At 32.7% G+C, this 21,336-nt stretch overlaps 1 protein-coding gene across 1 annotated transcript in view; it reads right to left on the reverse strand.

Annotated features, from left to right (window-relative positions):
• Positions 1–21,336, reverse strand: part of PRMT3 (protein arginine methyltransferase 3) — a 131,707-nt gene that overhangs the window by 67,647 nt on the left and 42,724 nt on the right. Inside the window, exon 10 of the mRNA XM_078058303.1 lies at positions 19,399–19,498. Within this exon, the coding sequence (XP_077914429.1) occupies positions 19,399–19,498 (100 nt within the window). The remainder of the gene's footprint in view (positions 1–19,398; positions 19,499–21,336) is intronic.

The raw sequence follows: 21,336 nt of genomic DNA on the forward strand, positions 1-21,336 counted from the left end.
ACACAGAAAAGGTTAGAAAAATAAATCTTATTAATTTAGCTTAAAAAATTAAGAGCTATTTAAAAAATATATTTAAAAATATGCTTGTGAAGACTAATCAAAATTTTAAAATTATATTTAATAAATTAGAGAATAAAGTTTTACCAGCCTGTCCAGAATCATCTCGTTTATTTAGTCAATGGTCCTATATTACAATCCATGACTCAGAACTGGAATTCCTGTTTTTTCTTTTTCCAGGGGTCTAAGAGAATACATTTTCTTGTGTCACTTTTTTCAGACCAACCAAGACCATGTATATGTGTGCACATACAGAAAAATATAAAGCACTCAAAATTTCTTTACATTAAGAAATAGAATTTTAAAACCCAATAAAAGTAATTTGGTCACATTGGCCAAATTGGTGCCAATTCCAACTTTAAGATTCTTCTCACAAAGATAATCACAGGGATTTTTTTTCCCCCAAGACAAAAAAAAAAATCAGTTTTATTTAATACTTCAAATTTTGGTATTTGCACTTAAGACGCTCCCATATGTCTGCTTCTATTTAAAATAGTAAACATCAATAAGCATTTTTCCACATACCCTATGATGATTACATTAGCTAAGCTTACAATTCTGATCAAACCGTATTAGAGATAGTTTCTAAGGTTTTAACTATTCAAACGACCTAATTTTCATATTATAGACATCAACACTAGAGAAGTTAAATGACTTAAGTCATATGACTGGATGAATAATACTGGACAATTTTTTGCTCCCCTTACAAAACAATGGTTTTATGATTCATTTCCTACTGCTGCTAAACTCAACAGTAAAATCAAGTGCAAACAAACAAAAGAAAGAAGATAATCATCCTTGGCAGCAAAAATACCCTTTCATAAATGGCATGTTTTTCCTTCCCATTTTTTCAATCAGTCATCATTATTGATCAGAGAATTTCTGAAAGCAAATAATCAAATGCTTTTGTTGATATAGGTAAAGGATTTAGCACAGTTCTTGGCATAGGGTTAACACATAAAACCTATGAAAGACTGTATCACATGATTCTTTAATTTGGTAGAAGTCACTATGTGGGGTCAGCTACCATGTGGTAGAATTGGGCTAACATGGATAGAAGCAGAAGGCTAACGTAAGTCTTTCTTCTTTCATCTTTCCCCATTTTTATCCCCCTTTTCTCTCTTCATTGGTGTACAATTAACAATGGTATTCTGTATCTATAATTTCTGACTTCAGTATCAAAGTACTGCTTATGTAAGTATATGATGAGGCTTCTATTCTGTCAAAGTAGTTTGTAAACCTTAACTTAAAGACTAGCTGATCTAGTAAATCAACAGAAAAGCATTCCTTCAAACCAAGAATAGATTCACATTTCTTCACATTTAGTCTTCAGTGAAGACTGACAATTTTATTGGTCATTCATATCACTCAGCAGTCAGATTTCTGCTCAACTATTACCTCCTCAAAAAGGATTTTCCTGATGTCTCCACATAAAATATCATCTTTTTCCTCTATCAACCTCCATCTCTTTACCCTACTTTGTATTTCATTGTGACCCTCATGAATTAAAATGTGGTTTATTCCAAGAGGAACAAGGATTTTATCTATATTGTTCGAAGCTATATTCCTGAGGGCTACAAATGTGGCTGGTAGACAGCGGGAATTCAGTACGAAATTTTTAAATGAATAAAAGAATAAGAGTTATTAATATCATACATCATTATATTTGTTAAAAATGAAACAGTACCTGCTTTTTCTTATTTTTCTGGTACTTAATAAAACTGGTTATTTTAAGAACCTTTTTTTTTTTTTTTTTTTTTAAAGTAGGCTCCATGCCCAGCGTGGAGCCCAACATGGCGCCTGAACTCACAACCCTGAGAACAGGACCTGGGCTGAGATCAAGAGTTGGATGCTTAAACTGACAGCCACCCAGGCACCCCTAAAACTGGTTATTTTTAAATGCTGTTTTGCTTTCTAAAATTAAAATTCTCAAATAGTAGTGATAATTGCTGACTTTTATTGTATTAAGTATCTTTATAAGAATTATTTAATTCTTCCCAAAGCACATCTTATTGTTATTTCCATTTAACTGATAAGGAAATTAAGGCTTACAAATGTTAAATAGCTTAAAACCATATGACTTAAAAAACAGCTCATAGTCACAGAAATAGTTGAATGACCCAGAATTTGAACCTTGGTCTAACTACAGAGTCACGTTCTGAATAACTATCCTATGTTGCTTCTTAAATTGATTTACCTAATTTAAAATAAGATTTAGTATTTGTATTATATACTACCTTTGTAATTAAGGACTCAAGTGTTCTGAAATGAAAAATTTCCCATAAAGCATATTAAACAAGATTAGAATTTATAATAGGTATATGATTCATAATATTTCAGAGTGATAGCTTAGTTGGCAACTGGCTCTTAGCCACCATCCATTATGAAAATTATCAGTTTAGAAAATCCATGCAAATATTAGAATATATGTAGAACCAATATATGATATCTATGAGATAAATTAATATATCTAGCTTTAAATATTAGCAGATGAAAAGATTCATATATGTATTACTAACTATTGTCCTTTCTCTCAACTTTCCACTTTGTTAAACTTCATTTTACTATAGGCTCCCAACGTGATAGAATAGCCTTTAATTTCCTGGGAACTGTCCTTGGTTCTGAACCAAGGCATTTATTACTGATATCAAAAGGAGCTGCTCCAAATGTCTGGCTCATCTGCAGTGTAATTCAGAATGTAATTTCACAGGCTGCTGCCTCACCTGTAGGGGTGCCATCTGGAAGAGAATTATACCCAATATTTTCTCCCATGATGCTCATGGGGGCACGCTTCTTTCCAAAGTGATTTACTTTTTAAAATTAAAATTTGCATTTACACTTCAAAAATTAATTACTACAAAAGGTACACATTGGATTAAATCTGGGACTAAGATATTAACATTATTCATTGAAATGGGGACCTTATTTTTAAAATGTCTGTTCATATCTTCTGAGAATAAATTAATGATAAAAGAAACTTGTGATACCTTCACTATAAGGTTTTCTCTTTTTTTTAGTGCAAATAACTGAGTTACTGATACACTCTTAGGCATAATTAATTATTATAAAAAGAGAGGCAGGGGAGAGTTACAGATAAAATGAAGAGTTAATCTGTAGAAAGTCTAGTGACAAATACTCAATAATTTATCTAAAGATAAAAATAAAAGATTACTTCTAACAAAGAAACAAGGCTACAAAATCTAAACCCAATTTTTAGTATATTTCTGAAGCATAATAAATATTTTATGACACTTTTTTCCAATAGTACTCTCAATTCTATAAAATTTACTGGAGATAGAACTGTTACCCAATGTGATTGGGACTACTAGTTGGTTGTTAACTGAAAACAATACATTTTAAGGAAAAAAATACAAATAAATGTAGATATGTTTACTAATACTCTTTGAGGGGGAATATATTAATTAGGATCTTCACAATCTTCCTTGCATAAACCACACTCATAATGGATTATAATTTCCAGTTTGGATTATTTTAAAATAGAAAAAAGAATCTAAGGGTATGGAGAATCTCTGAGCTCTGTAATTCCCACCTTCCCACTTCTATTCTGTCACGATCGTTTTACTCACTACTTTACTCAACAGGAATCTTTTTACAATCCTGTTCAATAGTTTATGTTAATATTAACTGATATTATGTAAAGAAGCAGAGAAACAAGCACAATAAGCTCTTGGTAAACCTATAATACAATTAATAGGAGCAAAACAGGAGCAGCACACTGAAGGTAATTTATCAGCTTTAAGTGTTCAGTTAGCCATGGAATCTAGCACGTTATACAGAGAGAATGCAGAACATCATTAATTTATTGCATTAAATGCAGACTGGTTAAGGACATGTCTATTGTATATCCGTGTGACAAAGTATATTCTTAATGATGACACCTTTTAAGGAAAATCTTCCTTGATGTCCCATACTAGGTCAGGTGGCCTTTATAATATGATCTCATTTAGAAATTGAGTTATTATCAATGCACAGGAACGAGAACTTTAAAGCAGGGTTTCTCAACGTTGGCACTACTGACATTTTGGGCCAGATAATATTGTATTGTAGAGGCAATGCTGTCCATTGTATGATGTGTACTAGTACTCCTGGCTTCTACCTACCAAAGGCCACCAGCACTCTCCTCCTGTCTTTCTCCCTCCCTAACCCCCAAAACTGCTGTAAAAACCTAAGATGTTTCCAGACATTTCCCAATACCCAAATATCCCCAGGTGGGCAAAACTGTATACCCTTCACCACTGAGAACCACTGCTCTAGAGATATCCAAAAAGTAATTAGATAAGCACTTTCTCCTAATCTGTAATGCTCTCTGCTAAAAATGTACCAAACTTAAGTTTTTACAGGATATAATGTAACCTCTGTTTATTTCACCATTACATTTATAATAGCCTTACACACTGAATACCTGAATTGTAAAGTTTTTTCAAAGATTCCCCAGTCTATCCCTTGACTCTTTCAACTTAAAATGTGCTAATGCTAATGAATTTATCACAAATGTGATAATGAAGATACTGAGATACTGAGGTATTTTCCTTACTGACAGCTCTACAATGACTGAGACAGATATTACACTTACACATTTGGCAAATGCAAGGTGGCTGATGTTATCAAGCAACAAGAATATCTGTATGTTTTGCATTCACTTACTGTAGAATAGGTAAGAAAAATAACGTTTTGAACATGTATATGTACACACACACACAGACGACGTTTCAATGTTTTATGTATTTGGCTAAGATAAACTTCTTAAAGCAGAATTTCTGGATTAAAGGACATGTACATTTAAGATTTTGATCTGTATCATCAAAATGCCTCCAGAAAGACTGACAATTTTTATTCCCACATCTGTCTAAGTGAATTAAAGACTTATATATAGCTTAAAAAGATATAAAGTTTGTGGAGAATATTTTCATGTTCTGGGGTGGGGTGGGAGTATTAACTATAAAGAAAAAGACCAATAAGTTTTACTAGATTAAAATTCAGAACCTCTGTTCATTAAAAAAACATAAAAAGAATTAAAAAGAGTTTGAAAAGATATCAAACACACACATATCTTTACTTCCCACAAAGAACACTAATCATTAAGGAAAAAAAAAGGCAATACAAAGGAAAATGGACAAAGAATTATACACAATTACTTCACGAAACAGGAAATCCAAAGAGCCAATAATCACATATAGAGATGGTGAACTTCATTAGTAATTCAAACACAAATAGAAACTACTATTGACTAGCAGAGTGGCAATAATTACAAAGTCATACAATGTCCAGTGTTGACAAGTCTATGGAACAATAAAAAATTTTTTTACAACTTTTAGAAAAGTTTGGCATCATCTAGTAATGCAGAAGAGTAGCACACCTGTTATCTGGCAATTCTACTTCTAAATATACATGTAGAAAAGCACACTTGAGTGTAACGGCATACATGTACCTATATACGACAGCCCTATTATTTGTCATGGTGAAAGAACTGGAAATGATCCAGTGTCCACCAACCGCAGAATAATAAACATACTGTTATACAGTCACACAATAGAATATACAAAAATGAAAATGAACAAATTATCCATACTGGCAATATTGATGAATGTTATAAACATGACTTAGTGAAGAAAGCAAAAAGCTATTTTTTAATACAAAAACACACTTACATTTTGATTCCACTTACATAAATCTCAAAAATTGGAAAATATAAACTACACTGACTTGGAATGTAAATCTAAGTGGCAAAAACATAAAGGAAGCAAGTAAATGATTACCACAGGGTCAGGAGAGTGGTAACCTCTCTGGGATGGGAAAGAAGTTGTAACAGATACAATTAAAAGATAAAAAGTTATTTTTTTAAAATATTTGGGAAGATATTGTAAGAGACATCTGAAGATGAAATCAGTATACAAAGATATTTGAAGAAAGTTGAAAAGATACTTGACAGCTGCTTTCTATATTTTGATCTGACTAATGATTATACAAGTGTTCATTATATAACTATTTCTTACACTGTGTCTGTAAGTTTATGCTATCTTCTGTGCATGTTGTATTTCACAATTTATTAAAAGGAAGATTTTATGACTAGTTATATAATATGCAATAGTCTGGGAGAAGGCAAAAGGAACACACACTCAAATTTGTTTATAAATGTTAAAATGTGTCTAGAATAGTACACAATTAATTAGAAAAGTGCTAAAGTAAACTAAAGGACCAAATTTAATAGGGACAAAGGACAATACTTCATAATGGTAAAGAAAAAAAAAAGAGGCCAAACTTTATCAATAATACATAACAATTCTAATGTGTATGAACCTAAAAACTACATAAAACTATCTGAAGCAAAAACTGACAAGTGAAAAGAGAAACAGCTCCTGAACTATCGGTAGAAACTGCATTCTTCTTCTTTTAGTAGTTAATAGAACAGATAGACTTAAAATAATAAGCACTTAAAAGATGTGAATCATACTATCAACCAACTTGACCCAATTGACAATTATATAACAGTCCATTCAACAACAGCAGAATACACATTCATTTAAATGAATGTGGAACATTCAACAAAACAGACCATATTCTGGGCCATAAAGCAAGTCTGAACAAATTTAATGTAATGATAACACAGACAGTATGTCCTCTGATATCAACCAAATTAAATCATAAATCAGTAACAGAAAGATAACTAAAAAAGTTCCAAACATTTAGGAATTAAACAACATACTTCTAAATAATTCATTCATCAAAGCAGAGATCACAGGGTAATATTTTAAATTGAACAAAAAATTTGTGGGATACAGCTACCGTAGTCATAATGGGAAATTTATAGATTTAAAAGAGATGAAAAAAGCAAGGTGTAGAACAATATGCAGAATATGCTCACTCTACACTAAACGTAAGGGTGGGGCTTGTCATCTATTTTGTTCACTGCTTTATCCTGCCTAGAACAGGGTCAGGTACATAGCAGCCTCACAATGTTTGTTAAAGAAATGAATCAATGTGCCAAGAGGTAGAGATATATGTTATAACTTATTATAATGTTTCAGGAAGGATACACAAGAATTTGGTAACAGATTTTGTTGGGGAATCAGTGTAGGTCTTGAGTGGTAGTATAAAGACAAGATGAAATTTGTAACTTCTGTGTAATTATATAGTAAAAAAGCAATAATAAAATTTTACATGTATATAACAAATATTTGTCAGAGCAGCTCCTATTTCATTATTACTTCACTTGATCGTTACCTCCCATGCAAGAAGAATGAAAATAATAGTAGTAGCTACCATTTATTAAGCAACTATTATGTGCTTGCTACTCTCCTGCAAGACTATTTCCTTCCTCTCCTCAAACCTCACAACATATAGTTCTCACTTCTTAGTGCCATGGACTTCTGGAGAACATAACAGCACAGGAGATAATTCCTTCTGCATACTCTTCTAAAGTTCAAAAAACTTCTATCATATTAAAAGTCTTTTCCCCACTAGATGGCACTCTCACTTAATGAACAAAAGACTGACAGTCAAATTGGTTCTTTTCTTCAAACTGCAGCAACTGGCCCAAAAAGCAAGCCTATCAAAGGCAAAACTGGAGGTGCCTAGGTGGCTCAGTCAGCTGACCGTCTGACTCTTGGTTTCAGCTCAGGTCATGATCTCAGGGTTGTGAGACTGAGCTCCACAGCAGGCTCCGTGCTCAGTGGGGAGTCTGCTTGAAATTCTTTCCCTCACCCTCTTCTGCCCCTCTCCCTGCTCACATGCTCCCCCCTCAAATAAATAAATAAATCTTAAAAAAAGAAAAAGGAAAAACCGAATCATCTCAAGATCTTTCTAAATGCACATATGGGTCTTACTCCAGAGTTACAGAATCGGTTTCCAAGGATAACGGTATGAAATGCAATATTAATTTTTACTTTTTAAAAAAGGTTTTATTTATCCAATGTGGGGCTCAAACTCACAGCCCTGAGATCAAGAGTTGCATGCTCTATCAACTGAGCCAGCCAAGTGCCCCAATAAATATTAATTTCTAAAAATGTTCCCAATCCCCATACCAGCTGAAAAAAAATCTTAATTATAACTGGATATTCTACTTTAAAAATTACAACTGAAGTATTAGATAGTACTTCTATTGAAGAGAATTATATTAGAGTACATATATATACACATATATAACAATGTATAAAGTATGCTAACTTTTATATAACAAAAGAGTGAAAATATAAATACATACATATCTAGTATTTTTTCTAAAAAGTCAAAAGCTTATAAAAAGGTTATTCACTAAGGGACAAAAGAAATAGAATCACATCATTTCTTCATAATTAAAACACAAAATTAAACTAAATAAAGGAAAAAGCAATGTCCCAAATTGAAGAACAAGGAAATAAATAAATCTGATTGTATGTCATGTTGGTGACATACTAACCTGTGAAAATAATTACTTCAAATGACTTTCAAACACAGTAGTTAGACTGTATATTTCCCATGAGCTATATTCTAGAACAAAAGAAATTACAAAGAAATCTTCAACTGCATGTAGAAGCCTTACTGTTAGTAATAAAGGTGGTATAAAATTTGTAAAACTACAATGGGCAATTACATGATAAAGTCAATAAGTAATTAGCATTATCTTAGAAATCAAGATTTTCTGTAAAGAAATACAAGTATAAAATTAAAAACTTAAAAAATTCCATAATCTTAATTTGGAAAAATCAGTATGAACTCATAATTTTCATAATAAAAAAATAGCTACATCTGTCCACTAAAATAAACATATATAAGCAATGACATTGCATGACAATTCATTACTCTGAAAATGGCAAATAAATAGAAAATACTGAAATTTTATCCTATTTTTCCTATTCAAGCTACAGTTCATAACCAAATATTTGAGGAAAGAAAGTACTTCAGGAATAATTTCAGCTAACAAATAGAGAATAATTGGTACAGGTAGAATATCGTAACTTGGCAACTTTTTATGAAATAATGAATCCAAGAAATCATTTTCAATAGCTTCTAAAACCATTAGGTAGGTTTATAATGAATAGATTAGGCTGACAGCTCCAAAAAGCCACTGATCAACCTTAACATAATAGAAGGAGACAACCAGACATTGAGTCCCCTGATTCAAGGCAACAGAAACTAACCATCACTGCCCCCCATGAAGTATTCTGGGGGGGGAGGGAACAACAACTTTAATTTGTTAAACCTCTATTTCTGGACCCCATATTTCTGGTTTACAAGAAATACAAGGGATAGAAAAACATATTAAGTGACACCATGAGGATGCAATCATCAAAATCTAGAAAGTAGAAAATTCTACAGGACAACTGACTGAGTTTCTTCAAAGAATGGCAAGAAAAAAAGGGAGGAGGTGAATGTATAGATGATAGATTTTAGACTTGATATCAAAAGCATGATCCATAAAAATAAAAATTGATAAATTGGACTTTATCAAAATTAAAAACTTTTGCTCTGTGAAAGGCTTTGTTAAGGGGACTGGCTATAAATTGGAAAAAATATTTGCAAACCACATATCCAATAAAGAACTAGTAAAAAGGAACTATCAAACTCAGCAGTAAATAAACAATCCAAATAGAAAATGAGCAAAAGACACAAACAAACATTTTACTGAAAAAGTTACAGAAGGCAGATATGCATATGAAAAGATGTTTAACATCATTAACCATTAGGGAAATGCAAATTAAAATTATAATGAGATATCACTATACACCTATCAGAATGGCTTCAATAAAAAATAGTGACAATATACAATGTTGGCAAGAATGTAGATGGATACTGCCACTGGAACAGTCACACATTGCTGTAAGAATATAAAATGGTACAGCCCCTCTGCAAAAACAGTTTGGCAGTTTCTTATGGAACTAAACATGCAATTACCGTATGACTAGCTATTGTACTCTTGGGCATATATCTGAGAGAAATGAAAACTTATGTACACACAAAATCATATATGCACAAATGTTCATACAGCTTTATTTGTTTTTTTTTTTTTTTAAAGATTTTATTTATTTATTTGACATAGAGAGAGACAGCGAGAGAGGGAACACAAGCAGGAGGAGTGGGAGAGGGAGAAGCAGGCTTCCCACCGAGCAGGGGGCCCGATGCGGGGCTCGATCCCAGGACCCTGGGATCATGACCTGAGCCGAAGGCAGACACTTAACGACTGAGCCACCCAGGCGCCCCGTTCATACAGCTTTATTTGTAATAGCCCCAAACTGGATATTCTTCAAAAGTTAAATGGTTAAAACAACTTTGGTATATTCATACCATTGGAAAAGTACTTAGAAATAAGGGCGAGACTATGGATATGTACAATAATTTGGATGACTCTCCAGGGAATTAAGCTAAGTGAAAAATGCCAACCCGAAAAGGTCACATGCTGTACAATTCCATTTCATTCTTGAAATGACAAAATTATACAAATTGAGAACAGATTAGTGACTGCCAGAAGTCAAGGCTGGCGAATGGAAGAGGGAGGTGGTTTAGCCATAGAAGGATAACAGGAGGGCTCCTTGTCGTGATGAAACTGTTCTGTATCCAATGGTATCAGTATCAGTACCAATATCCTAGTTGTGCTGCTGCACCATAGATTTTAAGATGTTATAGAAACCGGGTAAAGAGAATAAGGCATCTCTCTGGATTATTTAATCTAATAATCTGGATTATTAATCTACAATTATCTCAAAATAAAAAGCTTAATTAAAAAAAGATTTATGAGATAAATTAATCATATGCAACATGTAGACATAACTCAGGTCCTGATTCAAACAAATCAATTGTAAAAAAATATATAAAATTCACGAAGCAATCAGGGAAATGTGAACACAGACTGAATATTAGGAATTTTTTTGGAATATGGAATTGTGCCTATATCGGTAATTTTGTTAGGCTCAATGACATAATAAATATACATTTAAAAAAGTCCTTATCAGTTAAAAAAAGATAGCAGAAAAATATAATAATGCAAAGATAAATAAAACAAAAATGGCAAAATATCGACAATTGTTGAAGCTGGGTGATAGGTGCATAAGGTTCATTAAAACATTTGTTCTAAATTTTTTACATTAGAAATTTTCCCTAATAAAGTGATTTTAAAAATTAAAAAGAATAAATAACAGTGGTCTGCATCTGTAAATGTCCCAGGTACAAAGCAAAAACAAATGCCAAATTATCTGGGGTAAAACCCAAGCACCAAAGAGTTTTCCACAGATAAAGTTCCTTAGAAAATATATGGCAGAATAATCAAATAGTACTAAACACTCAAATAAATAAGCACCAAGCACCAGGAATGCAGGCTAGTAGAAACAATAGTCAGCAAAAGCAGATCTGCAAAACTGCTGGATATTCTTTACAATTTATGAGATTAAAAGAGGCTTGAAAATAAGAGTAACAAGCAAGCAAAATTTTAAAAGAACCAAAGAGAATTCCTAGAAGTAAAAAAAAATTTTTTTAAATGAGATAAAACTCAATAGATGAGTTTAACAGATAATTAGAAAGAGCTTCAGAAAAAATTAGTAAGTTGGCAGACTGAACTGAAGAAATTATCCAGAATACAGCCAAAAAAGTCAAAACAATAGAAAATATGAAGGAGTATAAGAGGCATAAAAGATAGATAAGTCTAATAAATATGTAATGGCAATTCAAGAAAGATTTACTAAACAAGATACAAAAACTCAAACAATAAAAGAATTCTGGTAAACTTAATACATTAAGTATGTCTTATTCATCAAATCACACCAAAAAATAATGCAATGATAAGCCATGTGCTGCTAACAAACATAACTGATAGGGAATCCATCAGTTGTATCCATCAACAAGCTAAGTTATCCTACATTAACAAACAGTATCCAAATCATCACTGAAAACAGAAAAGATTTATTTCTTACATTATAGGCTGACAAGAGTCATTGCTTATTATAATTACTCAGAAGTCAGGCTGACAGAGGGTTCATATTAATACAAGCTTCCACAGTAACTGATGTGTAAAAAGGGGATATGGAAAACTGTGTACCGGGTGTTAAACATTGTCTGGATATGACTTTCACTGGCCAAAGTAAGTCATAGGGCCACATCTGACTTCGAAGGGGACAGAGAGTTAAATTCTAATATGTGCCCAGAAACCAGGAGATGCAGAAAATATGAGAAGAGCCTTAACAACAGATTGGCAACTAGAATAAATAAGGAGCTCTCAGAAAAATAATAAAAAAATAAAGATCTCCAACAGAAATATAGCCAAAAGAAATTAACTGAAATTTCACAGAATGCCAAAATGAACCATAAGCACACTGAATGTGACAACCGCCAGTCTTTAAACATTATTAAATATTTGAATTATGTACTGCCTTTCAAATTCTTATACAATTGCATTCCAGAATTTCCTTCTCTGGTTATGTAATGAAATGGAAAAAACTAGGAATTAAAAACAGTCACAAAACTTATTATTTTTTATCTCAGGAACATGCTTGTAATGGGTTTTATCTGTTGGCTGTATAAAAAGAATGAGATTTCTTTCTGTTTTTGCAATCTCTTAGTGATTGCCTGTTATGCACATCACATTCTGGCTTACTGCTTATCTAATAAAAAAAACTGTGTGTGTGTTTTCTCTTCTAAAAAACAGTAGTCACAATAGAACAAGGAAAGAGGAAATGACGTCAAAACTGATATCCCTAAGAAAAAAAAGTAAAATGTGTGCTCTTCAGGGTTTACTGGTTCTGCAATAAGGGTTCCTCAGAGCACATCATCAGCTTATGTGGAGAACAAGAGTGCCAGGGATTTTGCTTTATTAATGGTAGATTATCTCTCAAATATGATAATACTTGAGTGTTTCTTATTTTAATAACAGCATAAAAGATAATAATTCAGGAAAAAAGTAATACTTAGAACTATTTTTAAAAATCACTTGAACGTCGGGACGCCTCTGTGGCTCAGTTGGTTAAGCGTCTCCCTTTGGCTCAGGTCATACTCCCAGGGTCTGGGATCGAGTCCTGCATCAGGCTCCTTGCTCAGCAGGGAGCCTGCTTCTCCCTCTGCCTGCTGTACCCCCTGCTTGTGCACACTCTCTCTCTCTCTCTGACAAACAAATAAATAAAATTTTTTAAAAAATCACTTGAATGTGGGATTCAGCTAAATCAGTACTTAGAAATACTAGCTTCTAATGCCACATATTAGAAAAAGAAAAGCTGGAAATCAATGATCTAATAAGCTTCCTTTTCAAGAAGCTAGAAAAGAGCAGCAAATTAAACTCTAAAGAGAGTAGAGGGAAATAGAGACTGAAGCGGAAATCAATACGATAGAAAACAAATGTTGACAGATCAACACAAAGCACAATTCGGGTTCTTTGAAAAGAGCAGTAAATGACAAACCTTTAGCAAAACTGATCAAGACAAATTACATGTCATTTCCTAATAAGAGAAACTAGATTAAGCCTTGGGTTTGTTTCTGGTCACTTGCTTTTATTGGACAGAAGCACAAATTAATAAAAGTAAGACTGAAGACTGAATTCCTGAGATCAGGTAGCCTCAAATTCATTCAACTTCATGTTACTTTATATTGGGTATTCCCAAATAAATATTCTAGTATTAAAAATGGATAAAGGGAAGAGAATAGAAAATGGAGCAGACCAAATGGATGCTATCACCAATACTGAAGAATTTACTCAAAATACATAATCTACCAAAAACAGGTCAGAAAAAAACATTCATTCCTAAGAACAGATCATAATTTACTGTAACTAACTCCTGCCCTAATTCTCACTTCACCTAACTGAACAATGACTTCATAGTTCTGCTATCTATCTAAATTTTGCCAATTTGGAGACTCTATTAAAGAAAATATAACGTGAAAGATCTGTACCCCAAGAGAAGAAAACCTCAGAGGACAATTATCTTCATCAAGCCCTTTTAAATCAGTTTCAAAAAGCAGTGTAAGTCATGGCTTCTTAAACTTGTCCCTTGAAGTATCTCTAAATGGCAAAAGAGAATGGATTGAAACTCCCAAGGAACTAGGAAGGACTTAGTAAAATCAGCCCTGGGAGGGCTCAAAAAGCTATGAAGGCTAATGTTTTATCTTAAAAATTTGTGAGAATTTTGCATTCCACTTCAAAGAAATACAAATAATGCTTTTTCCCTCCCAAATCTTCACATCATACCTAATCTGTTATTTCTCAAACACACGATTGGCAGGTTCTCTAAATCCAGGTTGAGGTGTATATGAGCAAGTTTTCTTTATTACAAACTGGTGGCATCTATATGATTACTCAACTCTTGCGAATCAAATATCTATTCATGGATAACTTTTAAGTAGAAACTTCACACTAACTGTGCCAACTCAGTTACATAGGATAATCTAACTGTGTTTATATTAAATGTCCAACTGTCTGAAAATGAAAACTGAAAATTTTAGGAGCTTTCTTTCATTCACAGGTAGAAGTAAACAACATTACTTCTTCTGCTTTAACAAAGGGCTCATAAACCAAGGGGGGAAGCACTAGGAATGTTCTTCACCCAAGTGTTAATAGTCTTTACTTCATGTATATTACCATTTTCAAATTTTACTTACTGAATAACCTAGTCAGGCAGCTCATTCATTAGTTAGCAAGTGCTTAATAGACTATACAATTTTCAAAACCAAAGAGCTAACTACTGAGATTTTATTATGTGCAGAAAATGCTTCAAGAAATTTATATCTATTAACTTATTTAATCTTCACAAAAACCCTATGAAGTAGGTATTACTATTATCTTCATTTTATAAAGAAAGAAACTGAGGCACAGACAAGTTCAGTAACATGCCCAAGGCAACAAACCTAAGCAGCAAAACAGGGCGAAGGGTAAGGTAGTCTGACTCCAGAGCACCATTCTCAACCCTGTCATATGTTACCTTCTTGACTTCATGTGCTGTATAGCAAATTATAAATAAGATTATATCTATGGCCAGTGAATTTCTAAGTTGTAAAGTTCTCTTATGGTGTACATTCCCTCATCATGCTAAGCCCTGTGATAGAATCTGGTCATACCAAGTAAATCCTAGCTCCCAGTCTCAGGAGAATGGAAAAAGGTACATGAACAATTAATTACAATACACTATAATTTGTGTTGTTAAAAACAGACCAGGAAAGGTCACCTATCCTCATGGCAGTTGGCTGAAATGACATGGCTTCACTGTCAGACTAAAAACGACAAAAACATTTCAACATCCACCGTTTAAAATGTGACCTATGACAGGCTTCATGGTCAGTCTGTGGACTGTTGATAAGCCAAATCACAAGCCATGTTGTTTTTTAAATGATATCTTGAAATGCTACTCATTAATAAAGAGTATTAAATATGAACAAAAGATACCACTGTGGGTGTGGGTATGTGCATGCATGTGTATTACACAGATACACTTGTGCTGGTGAAGATGGGGTAGGAAAGTTAATTCTTAAATTTCAAGGACACATCCAAGAATATTTGAGTAAGGAGAAATTTTAGGTAGCTTCTGTGAAAAGCAAGCCAAGATAGAAAAATTGCTAAAAGGGACTTCAGACAATTTTAATGTAGGTCAGGAATGATCATGACAATGAAATATAAAGTTCACCTAATGTATAATTCTGCTGATAATCCCGATGATGGAAAAAAACAAAGGTGCAAACAAGAATCATCACTGGCAATCGTATCATATGATGCCAGGATCTCATCTATGTATTTATAAGGAGGTCACACTGAAAACAGATGGAAAACACTAACACCAAATGAGTCAATCTGGCTTAACTGGTTTGTAGCACAGAATTAGGGACACTTACTTTGGACAGTTTTATTAGACAATCAGAAATAAGATGTCATAAAGAATGGCTCTATTGGTAGAGTAAAATATGGAAAATGAAAGGAGATACTCTTAGGCATAAATACTAACATCTTATAGAGATTAAACTGATTTAACTCATATTTATTCATTCAGTTATTTATTTAATATTGGCTAATTTAATATCAGTTATTTATTTAATACCAGTTATTTATATACTGATAATAATTTTACCAAATGGAAATTCCATTCAATAAAAAATGAAAATATAAAATTAAAAGAAAGCCTAAGTCTGGAAATTCATAACTCTAAGAGGCAAGTGATAGCTTATTAAATAATATGCTAACAGCAATGATTTGGCTTTTAAAATTACATTCTTTTTTTTTTTTTTTAAGATTTTATTTATTCATTTGACAGAGAGAGACACAGCGAGAGGGAACACAAGAAGGGGCAGTGGGAGAGGGAGAAGCAGGCTTAACTAAGAACATCTTCCAAAATAAAGCAAAGTTCATGAATAGTTGTAGACAAAAAAATAAATCTAGATTAACATGGAATAGTTAGTGGACTATAGGAGAAGAAAACAAAATGTACATCTCTGTAACATACAATACCTACATTGCTACACTGCATTACAAGTCCATTAAACATCTGAGTCCAATTTTTATGCCGAGTATATTCTTTTTTTGACCTTTCTTGTTGAAAATACTTTTAGAAAAAGAGAAAAAAATGTATGTTATGGCTTAAAATTGTGTTTTTCTAGATTTTTGTACCATTACCACCATATGTTAAAAAAAAAAAAAGGCAAAGAGAGGATTCTGTGCAATATATCTTAGTTTTAAAATGCTGGTTCATGAAAATGTGGGTTTAAAATAGATTTAAAATATTCAGTCATCTACCACTGGCCGGCCCATCATTTCAGCCAAAGCAGGAATATCTGGAAAATGTTGGATATATTTTAGAAAGCATACCTGTTCCTCCTGTTAATTAGGTATTTGGAATTTTCCAACTACTCAGCTCAGAAATCCTAGAAGTACCCAATTTAGAAGAGGACTTACAGGATTTAGAAAGTACTATAAATATTGCCAATCCACAAAGTTGACTCAAAACATTCCAGCATAAGCCTACTTAAAAAGCTTAATGCAAATTTTATTAGAGAAATAAGGCTATCCAAAGTTGACTGCCTTAGAATAACGGCCATAAATTATAGTGTCTAATGCTCCACCTAACACATTTAACATGATCTGCTAGACTTCAATTCCACTGATGTCTATAAGGAAAGGGAGACAGTAAGATAATGCAAACTCTTAAGTTACACCCTTGTGAAGAGGAATAAGGAAAGTTCTTAGTTAATACTTCCTGAATACACTGATTTACTTCTCTTAGTGAAGGGCTTCTGAAAGCACCTTGGTTCCAAACAACTGGCTTTCATTCCAGGTTCCGGTGACTCAGAATTATTTGTATTATAATGCCTTCCTAAAAAAGGCAGAGATCACACCTGACCAGTCCTCCAAAATGAAAGGTACCCTTTACATCAATTACAGCCTAGGAGAACAGAAACCATAGGTCATGAAAACAGAGAAAAATGAATACAGGAAGTTGGTTACAGAGAGGGTAAAAGATAGGGTAAGTGATCAAGAAGGGACTGAGACAACTGGACATCAGCAGACACCAGGAAGGAACTACCATTCCTAGGCTAGAGAGACAAAAGGAAGAAGCAGTGCTACAAGAGTCCAGGGCAGAGTCACACAGTGGACACTGGAATTATGACAGACTTGTCCAGTGGGAACTGGAGTCACAAAAGAAATAGCTTCTGCCAGCAATACAACTAGAGGCAAACAGAAGCAAAGAAATGCCCTGACTCTTCCCTTTCTTTAAATCTCCTATTAGTGTTTCCCGTTGGGTTTCCCAAACCCCACGGAAGATGGCTGTCCTTGGAGCCTATAGAAAAAGCAGCCTGCAGAGTTAGCCCTCCTTCAGTACAGAAGCAGGCAGGAGAAGAGTGTAAAATAAAATGCACCTGAGGACAAATAAGCCCAAGAACAGCACAGCTTTTCAATAAAGTTCATATTGTAAATGTGATGATCTCATAAATTCACTCAATCCAGCTAATTTTTTGTTATTATACCAACTGGCTCTAAGATTTTAATTGAATATTAGTACTTCTAGATCATCTTTCAGATTTTGAAATGAGAATTCCTAGAATATCAATATCTAGAAATATAATTCTGCTAGGCAGATCAAGAACTATCCAACTATTTATAACCAGATACGGAAAAATGTTCTACTGAGATGACAGAAAGTTTAGTAAAGTCTGTCTCAGTTTGCTTATATCCTAATTTGGAGTAATTTAATAGATGCATTTTCCAAGAAAAGTAAAATGGTCCCTGGAGAAATGAGCATGTCAGCCAACATTTAGTATACACTATTTTAACTTATTGATGAGTAAATGCCTCAAATGTGCTTCTTCAAAGCACCTTTTTGTCATCCTTAAAAAGATGCTGGATTTTTAATTATATGTAACTAAATCCGTATCTTTTCATCCAATTCATAAAAGAAATCAGAGTGCTAATACAAATTCTCTGGTATAAGAAAAATAATGGCACTGTGATTAAAAATTATTAAAAGCTAACCCTACCATAAAAAAATCAACATATTCTTTCATGTACAAAAGAGTAACTGCTAACAACAGTGACTGTCACTGGCTCTAGATTGAAATTTACTTATACATTAAATCTGAACATTTCAAAAGCTCCCTAAAATCCCTGCTATTTTGCTAGGATTATTGCTATGATTATTCAAAATTTATAGATAATTATAAAGCATAATGCATTTTTTCCAAAATTTTTTGATAAATTCATCTACTGAAAATATATGTATCAAATACAGGTTTTTTAAAAAAGGCTTTAAAACTCTCCAAATACTTAAGAAATCTTTATCTGGAAACACTAACTTGTCTTCATCAAATTGGCATATCAACAAGTCAAATCAGTTGTCAAATACCATTAGTTTTACTTCATATACATTTAAAAATAAACATTCTGTGCCCTGACTTACGATTTCAAAAGCAAATTCTAAAGCTATAAACGTATCTTAATTTTATTATTTTAATCATGCTAATAAATTCTCTTTTATGTGATAAAGAACACTGACTACATGGCCTGACGTAAGAAAGATAGGACATTCAGTATTAGAGCAACAGTGGCAACATCATGTTAATTTTGATGAAACAGTCCTAGTAAGTCCTTACTAGTCCTCACAGGCTTTTCAGCGAACATATTTAGGTCTCCACAAATTTAGAAAATAGAAAAACAATAATTCTTTATTATGATTTTAAAAGTAAAAAAGCTACTTTATTCTCTTTTTAAAAAGATTACAAATGGCCAGTAAATAAGTGCCATATCAGAATAAACTACCATTGTAGCTGTTTTTAAAATAATACCATTATTCTGCCATTTATCAAACATAATTAAATGCAGAAAACTACTACCTTATTCACTGCTTTCTTTTTTTAAAACCAACACAAGTAGTTTTTTTTGCAAACACTTACCATCCACTCAGATATAATAACATCTACTTTTTCTACAGGAAGGCAAACTTCTTCAATCTTTCCTTTAATTAGTATAATAGTATCTTCAAGTTTATTTAGTCTGAAAATTATCATAATGAAATAAATTAGTATGTTAAACAGACTCAGAAAACTAGTTAAATTACATTATTTGTTGGTAACTGTTCGTATTATTTTGTATGTTCAAAGTTTGTTTGATTATTCCCTGAACACTAGAATTACTTTTTGATCACTGCATAAATGTCCAAGAATGTTTCTGATTAATATGGCAATACCCTGAACCCATATTGAAAACTTCAGCCTGAAAAAAATCTGAATTTTATCAAGAACACATGTCAATAAAGTCATGTTTTGTTTTGTTTTGTTTTGTTTTTAAGGGAGGGGTGGAAAGAGATATACAGACCAGACAACAAGAGTACATTTTAAAGGCAAGTAGTGTTTCACAGTGGAGAGAGAACTGAGCTCTAGATCCTCTCGTAATTGTCAGCTAAGTGATCTTCATCAAATTATATCATAATCTTCTGAGCCGGTGTGCTCCATGTGTAAAAGAGAATGATGATGCCTGACCTATCTACTTGACAGCCGATTATGAGAATCAAATATTTGTGAAAGCAGCACATACATCCTCAGCACATATTTCCTCAAAATATTACATGCTGCATAGAACCTGACCTATCTACTACAATCTTAAATTATTTAACCTTGTCCACTGACACTCATTAGGTATTTTTATATGCTTGATCTAAGACTAGTGCATATTTTCCACCTTCCTTTTAACATATGAAATAGATAAGGAGATAATTTCAGAGTTAAAAGCAAGCTGCTAAGTTTATATCTAGTTAAATAAACTCTCAATCCTCAGAGGATGTACATCTAAATTACAAAGGATTTTTTCTGCTAACAAAGGAGGATGTCTTTCCCCAACTTCACTGAGGTATTATTTACATAAAATTAAATGCATTCATTTAAAGGGTAAATTTTGTCGACTTTTACAAAAGAGACATTTGAGTGATTGCTATCATCATCAATATATAGAACATATCTACCTCCTCGAAAATATTCATTGGCACTCCTTCCCAGAAAATCCTCCTGTTCACAGGCAAACATCGATTTTCTCTCTTTCACTACATATTAGATTTGTATTTTGTAGAGTTTCTTATAAATGGAATCATAGCAAATGTACCTTTTTGTGTGTGGTTTCATTTCAATACTTTTTAGATTCATGCATACTTTTGTGTATATCACTAGTGCATTCCCTATTGTTGCTTAGTATTCCCATGTGGATAAAACAATTTTGTTGATCCACATACCCATGAATGGAATTCTGGATTGTTTCTAGCTTTCGGTTATAATGAAAAATGCTACCATAAACATTTGTGTACAAGTAAAATTGCTCTGTCAAATGAAAGTATCTAACTTTTAAAGAAACTGTCAATCTGTTTTACAAAGTGCATATACAATTTTATATTCCACCAGCAATGTATATGTACATTCTTGTTGCTTCACATCCTTGTCAACACTTAGTATTGTTAAGCTTTTAGATTTTAACTGTGTGATGAGATCTCATCATTGTTATAAACTGCATTTTTCTAATGATCAAGCATTTTTTCCCATGTGCTTATTGGCTATATCCCTACATTGCCTTTTATTCCAATTTTTTGCCCATTTAAAAAATCAAGTCAGTTGTATTCTTATTGAATTTTAGGAGTTCTTAACATATCCTAGATAAAAACCTTCTGAGATTTATGTGTAGTAAATGATTTCCACCATTCTGTGGCTTTTTAATTTTTTAATGGTATATTTTGAAGAGCTAATTTTTAATTCTGACAATGACCAATTAATATTTTTTTTCTTTTGTGGTTCATTTTTGCCTACATCAAGTCTTTTCACCTGTATTCTTCTAAAACTTTTGTTTCCATT

Source organism: Halichoerus grypus, chromosome 11, assembly GCF_964656455.1.
Source record: "Halichoerus grypus chromosome 11, mHalGry1.hap1.1, whole genome shotgun sequence".
NCBI classification, from domain to species: domain Eukaryota; kingdom Metazoa; phylum Chordata; class Mammalia; order Carnivora; family Phocidae; genus Halichoerus; species Halichoerus grypus.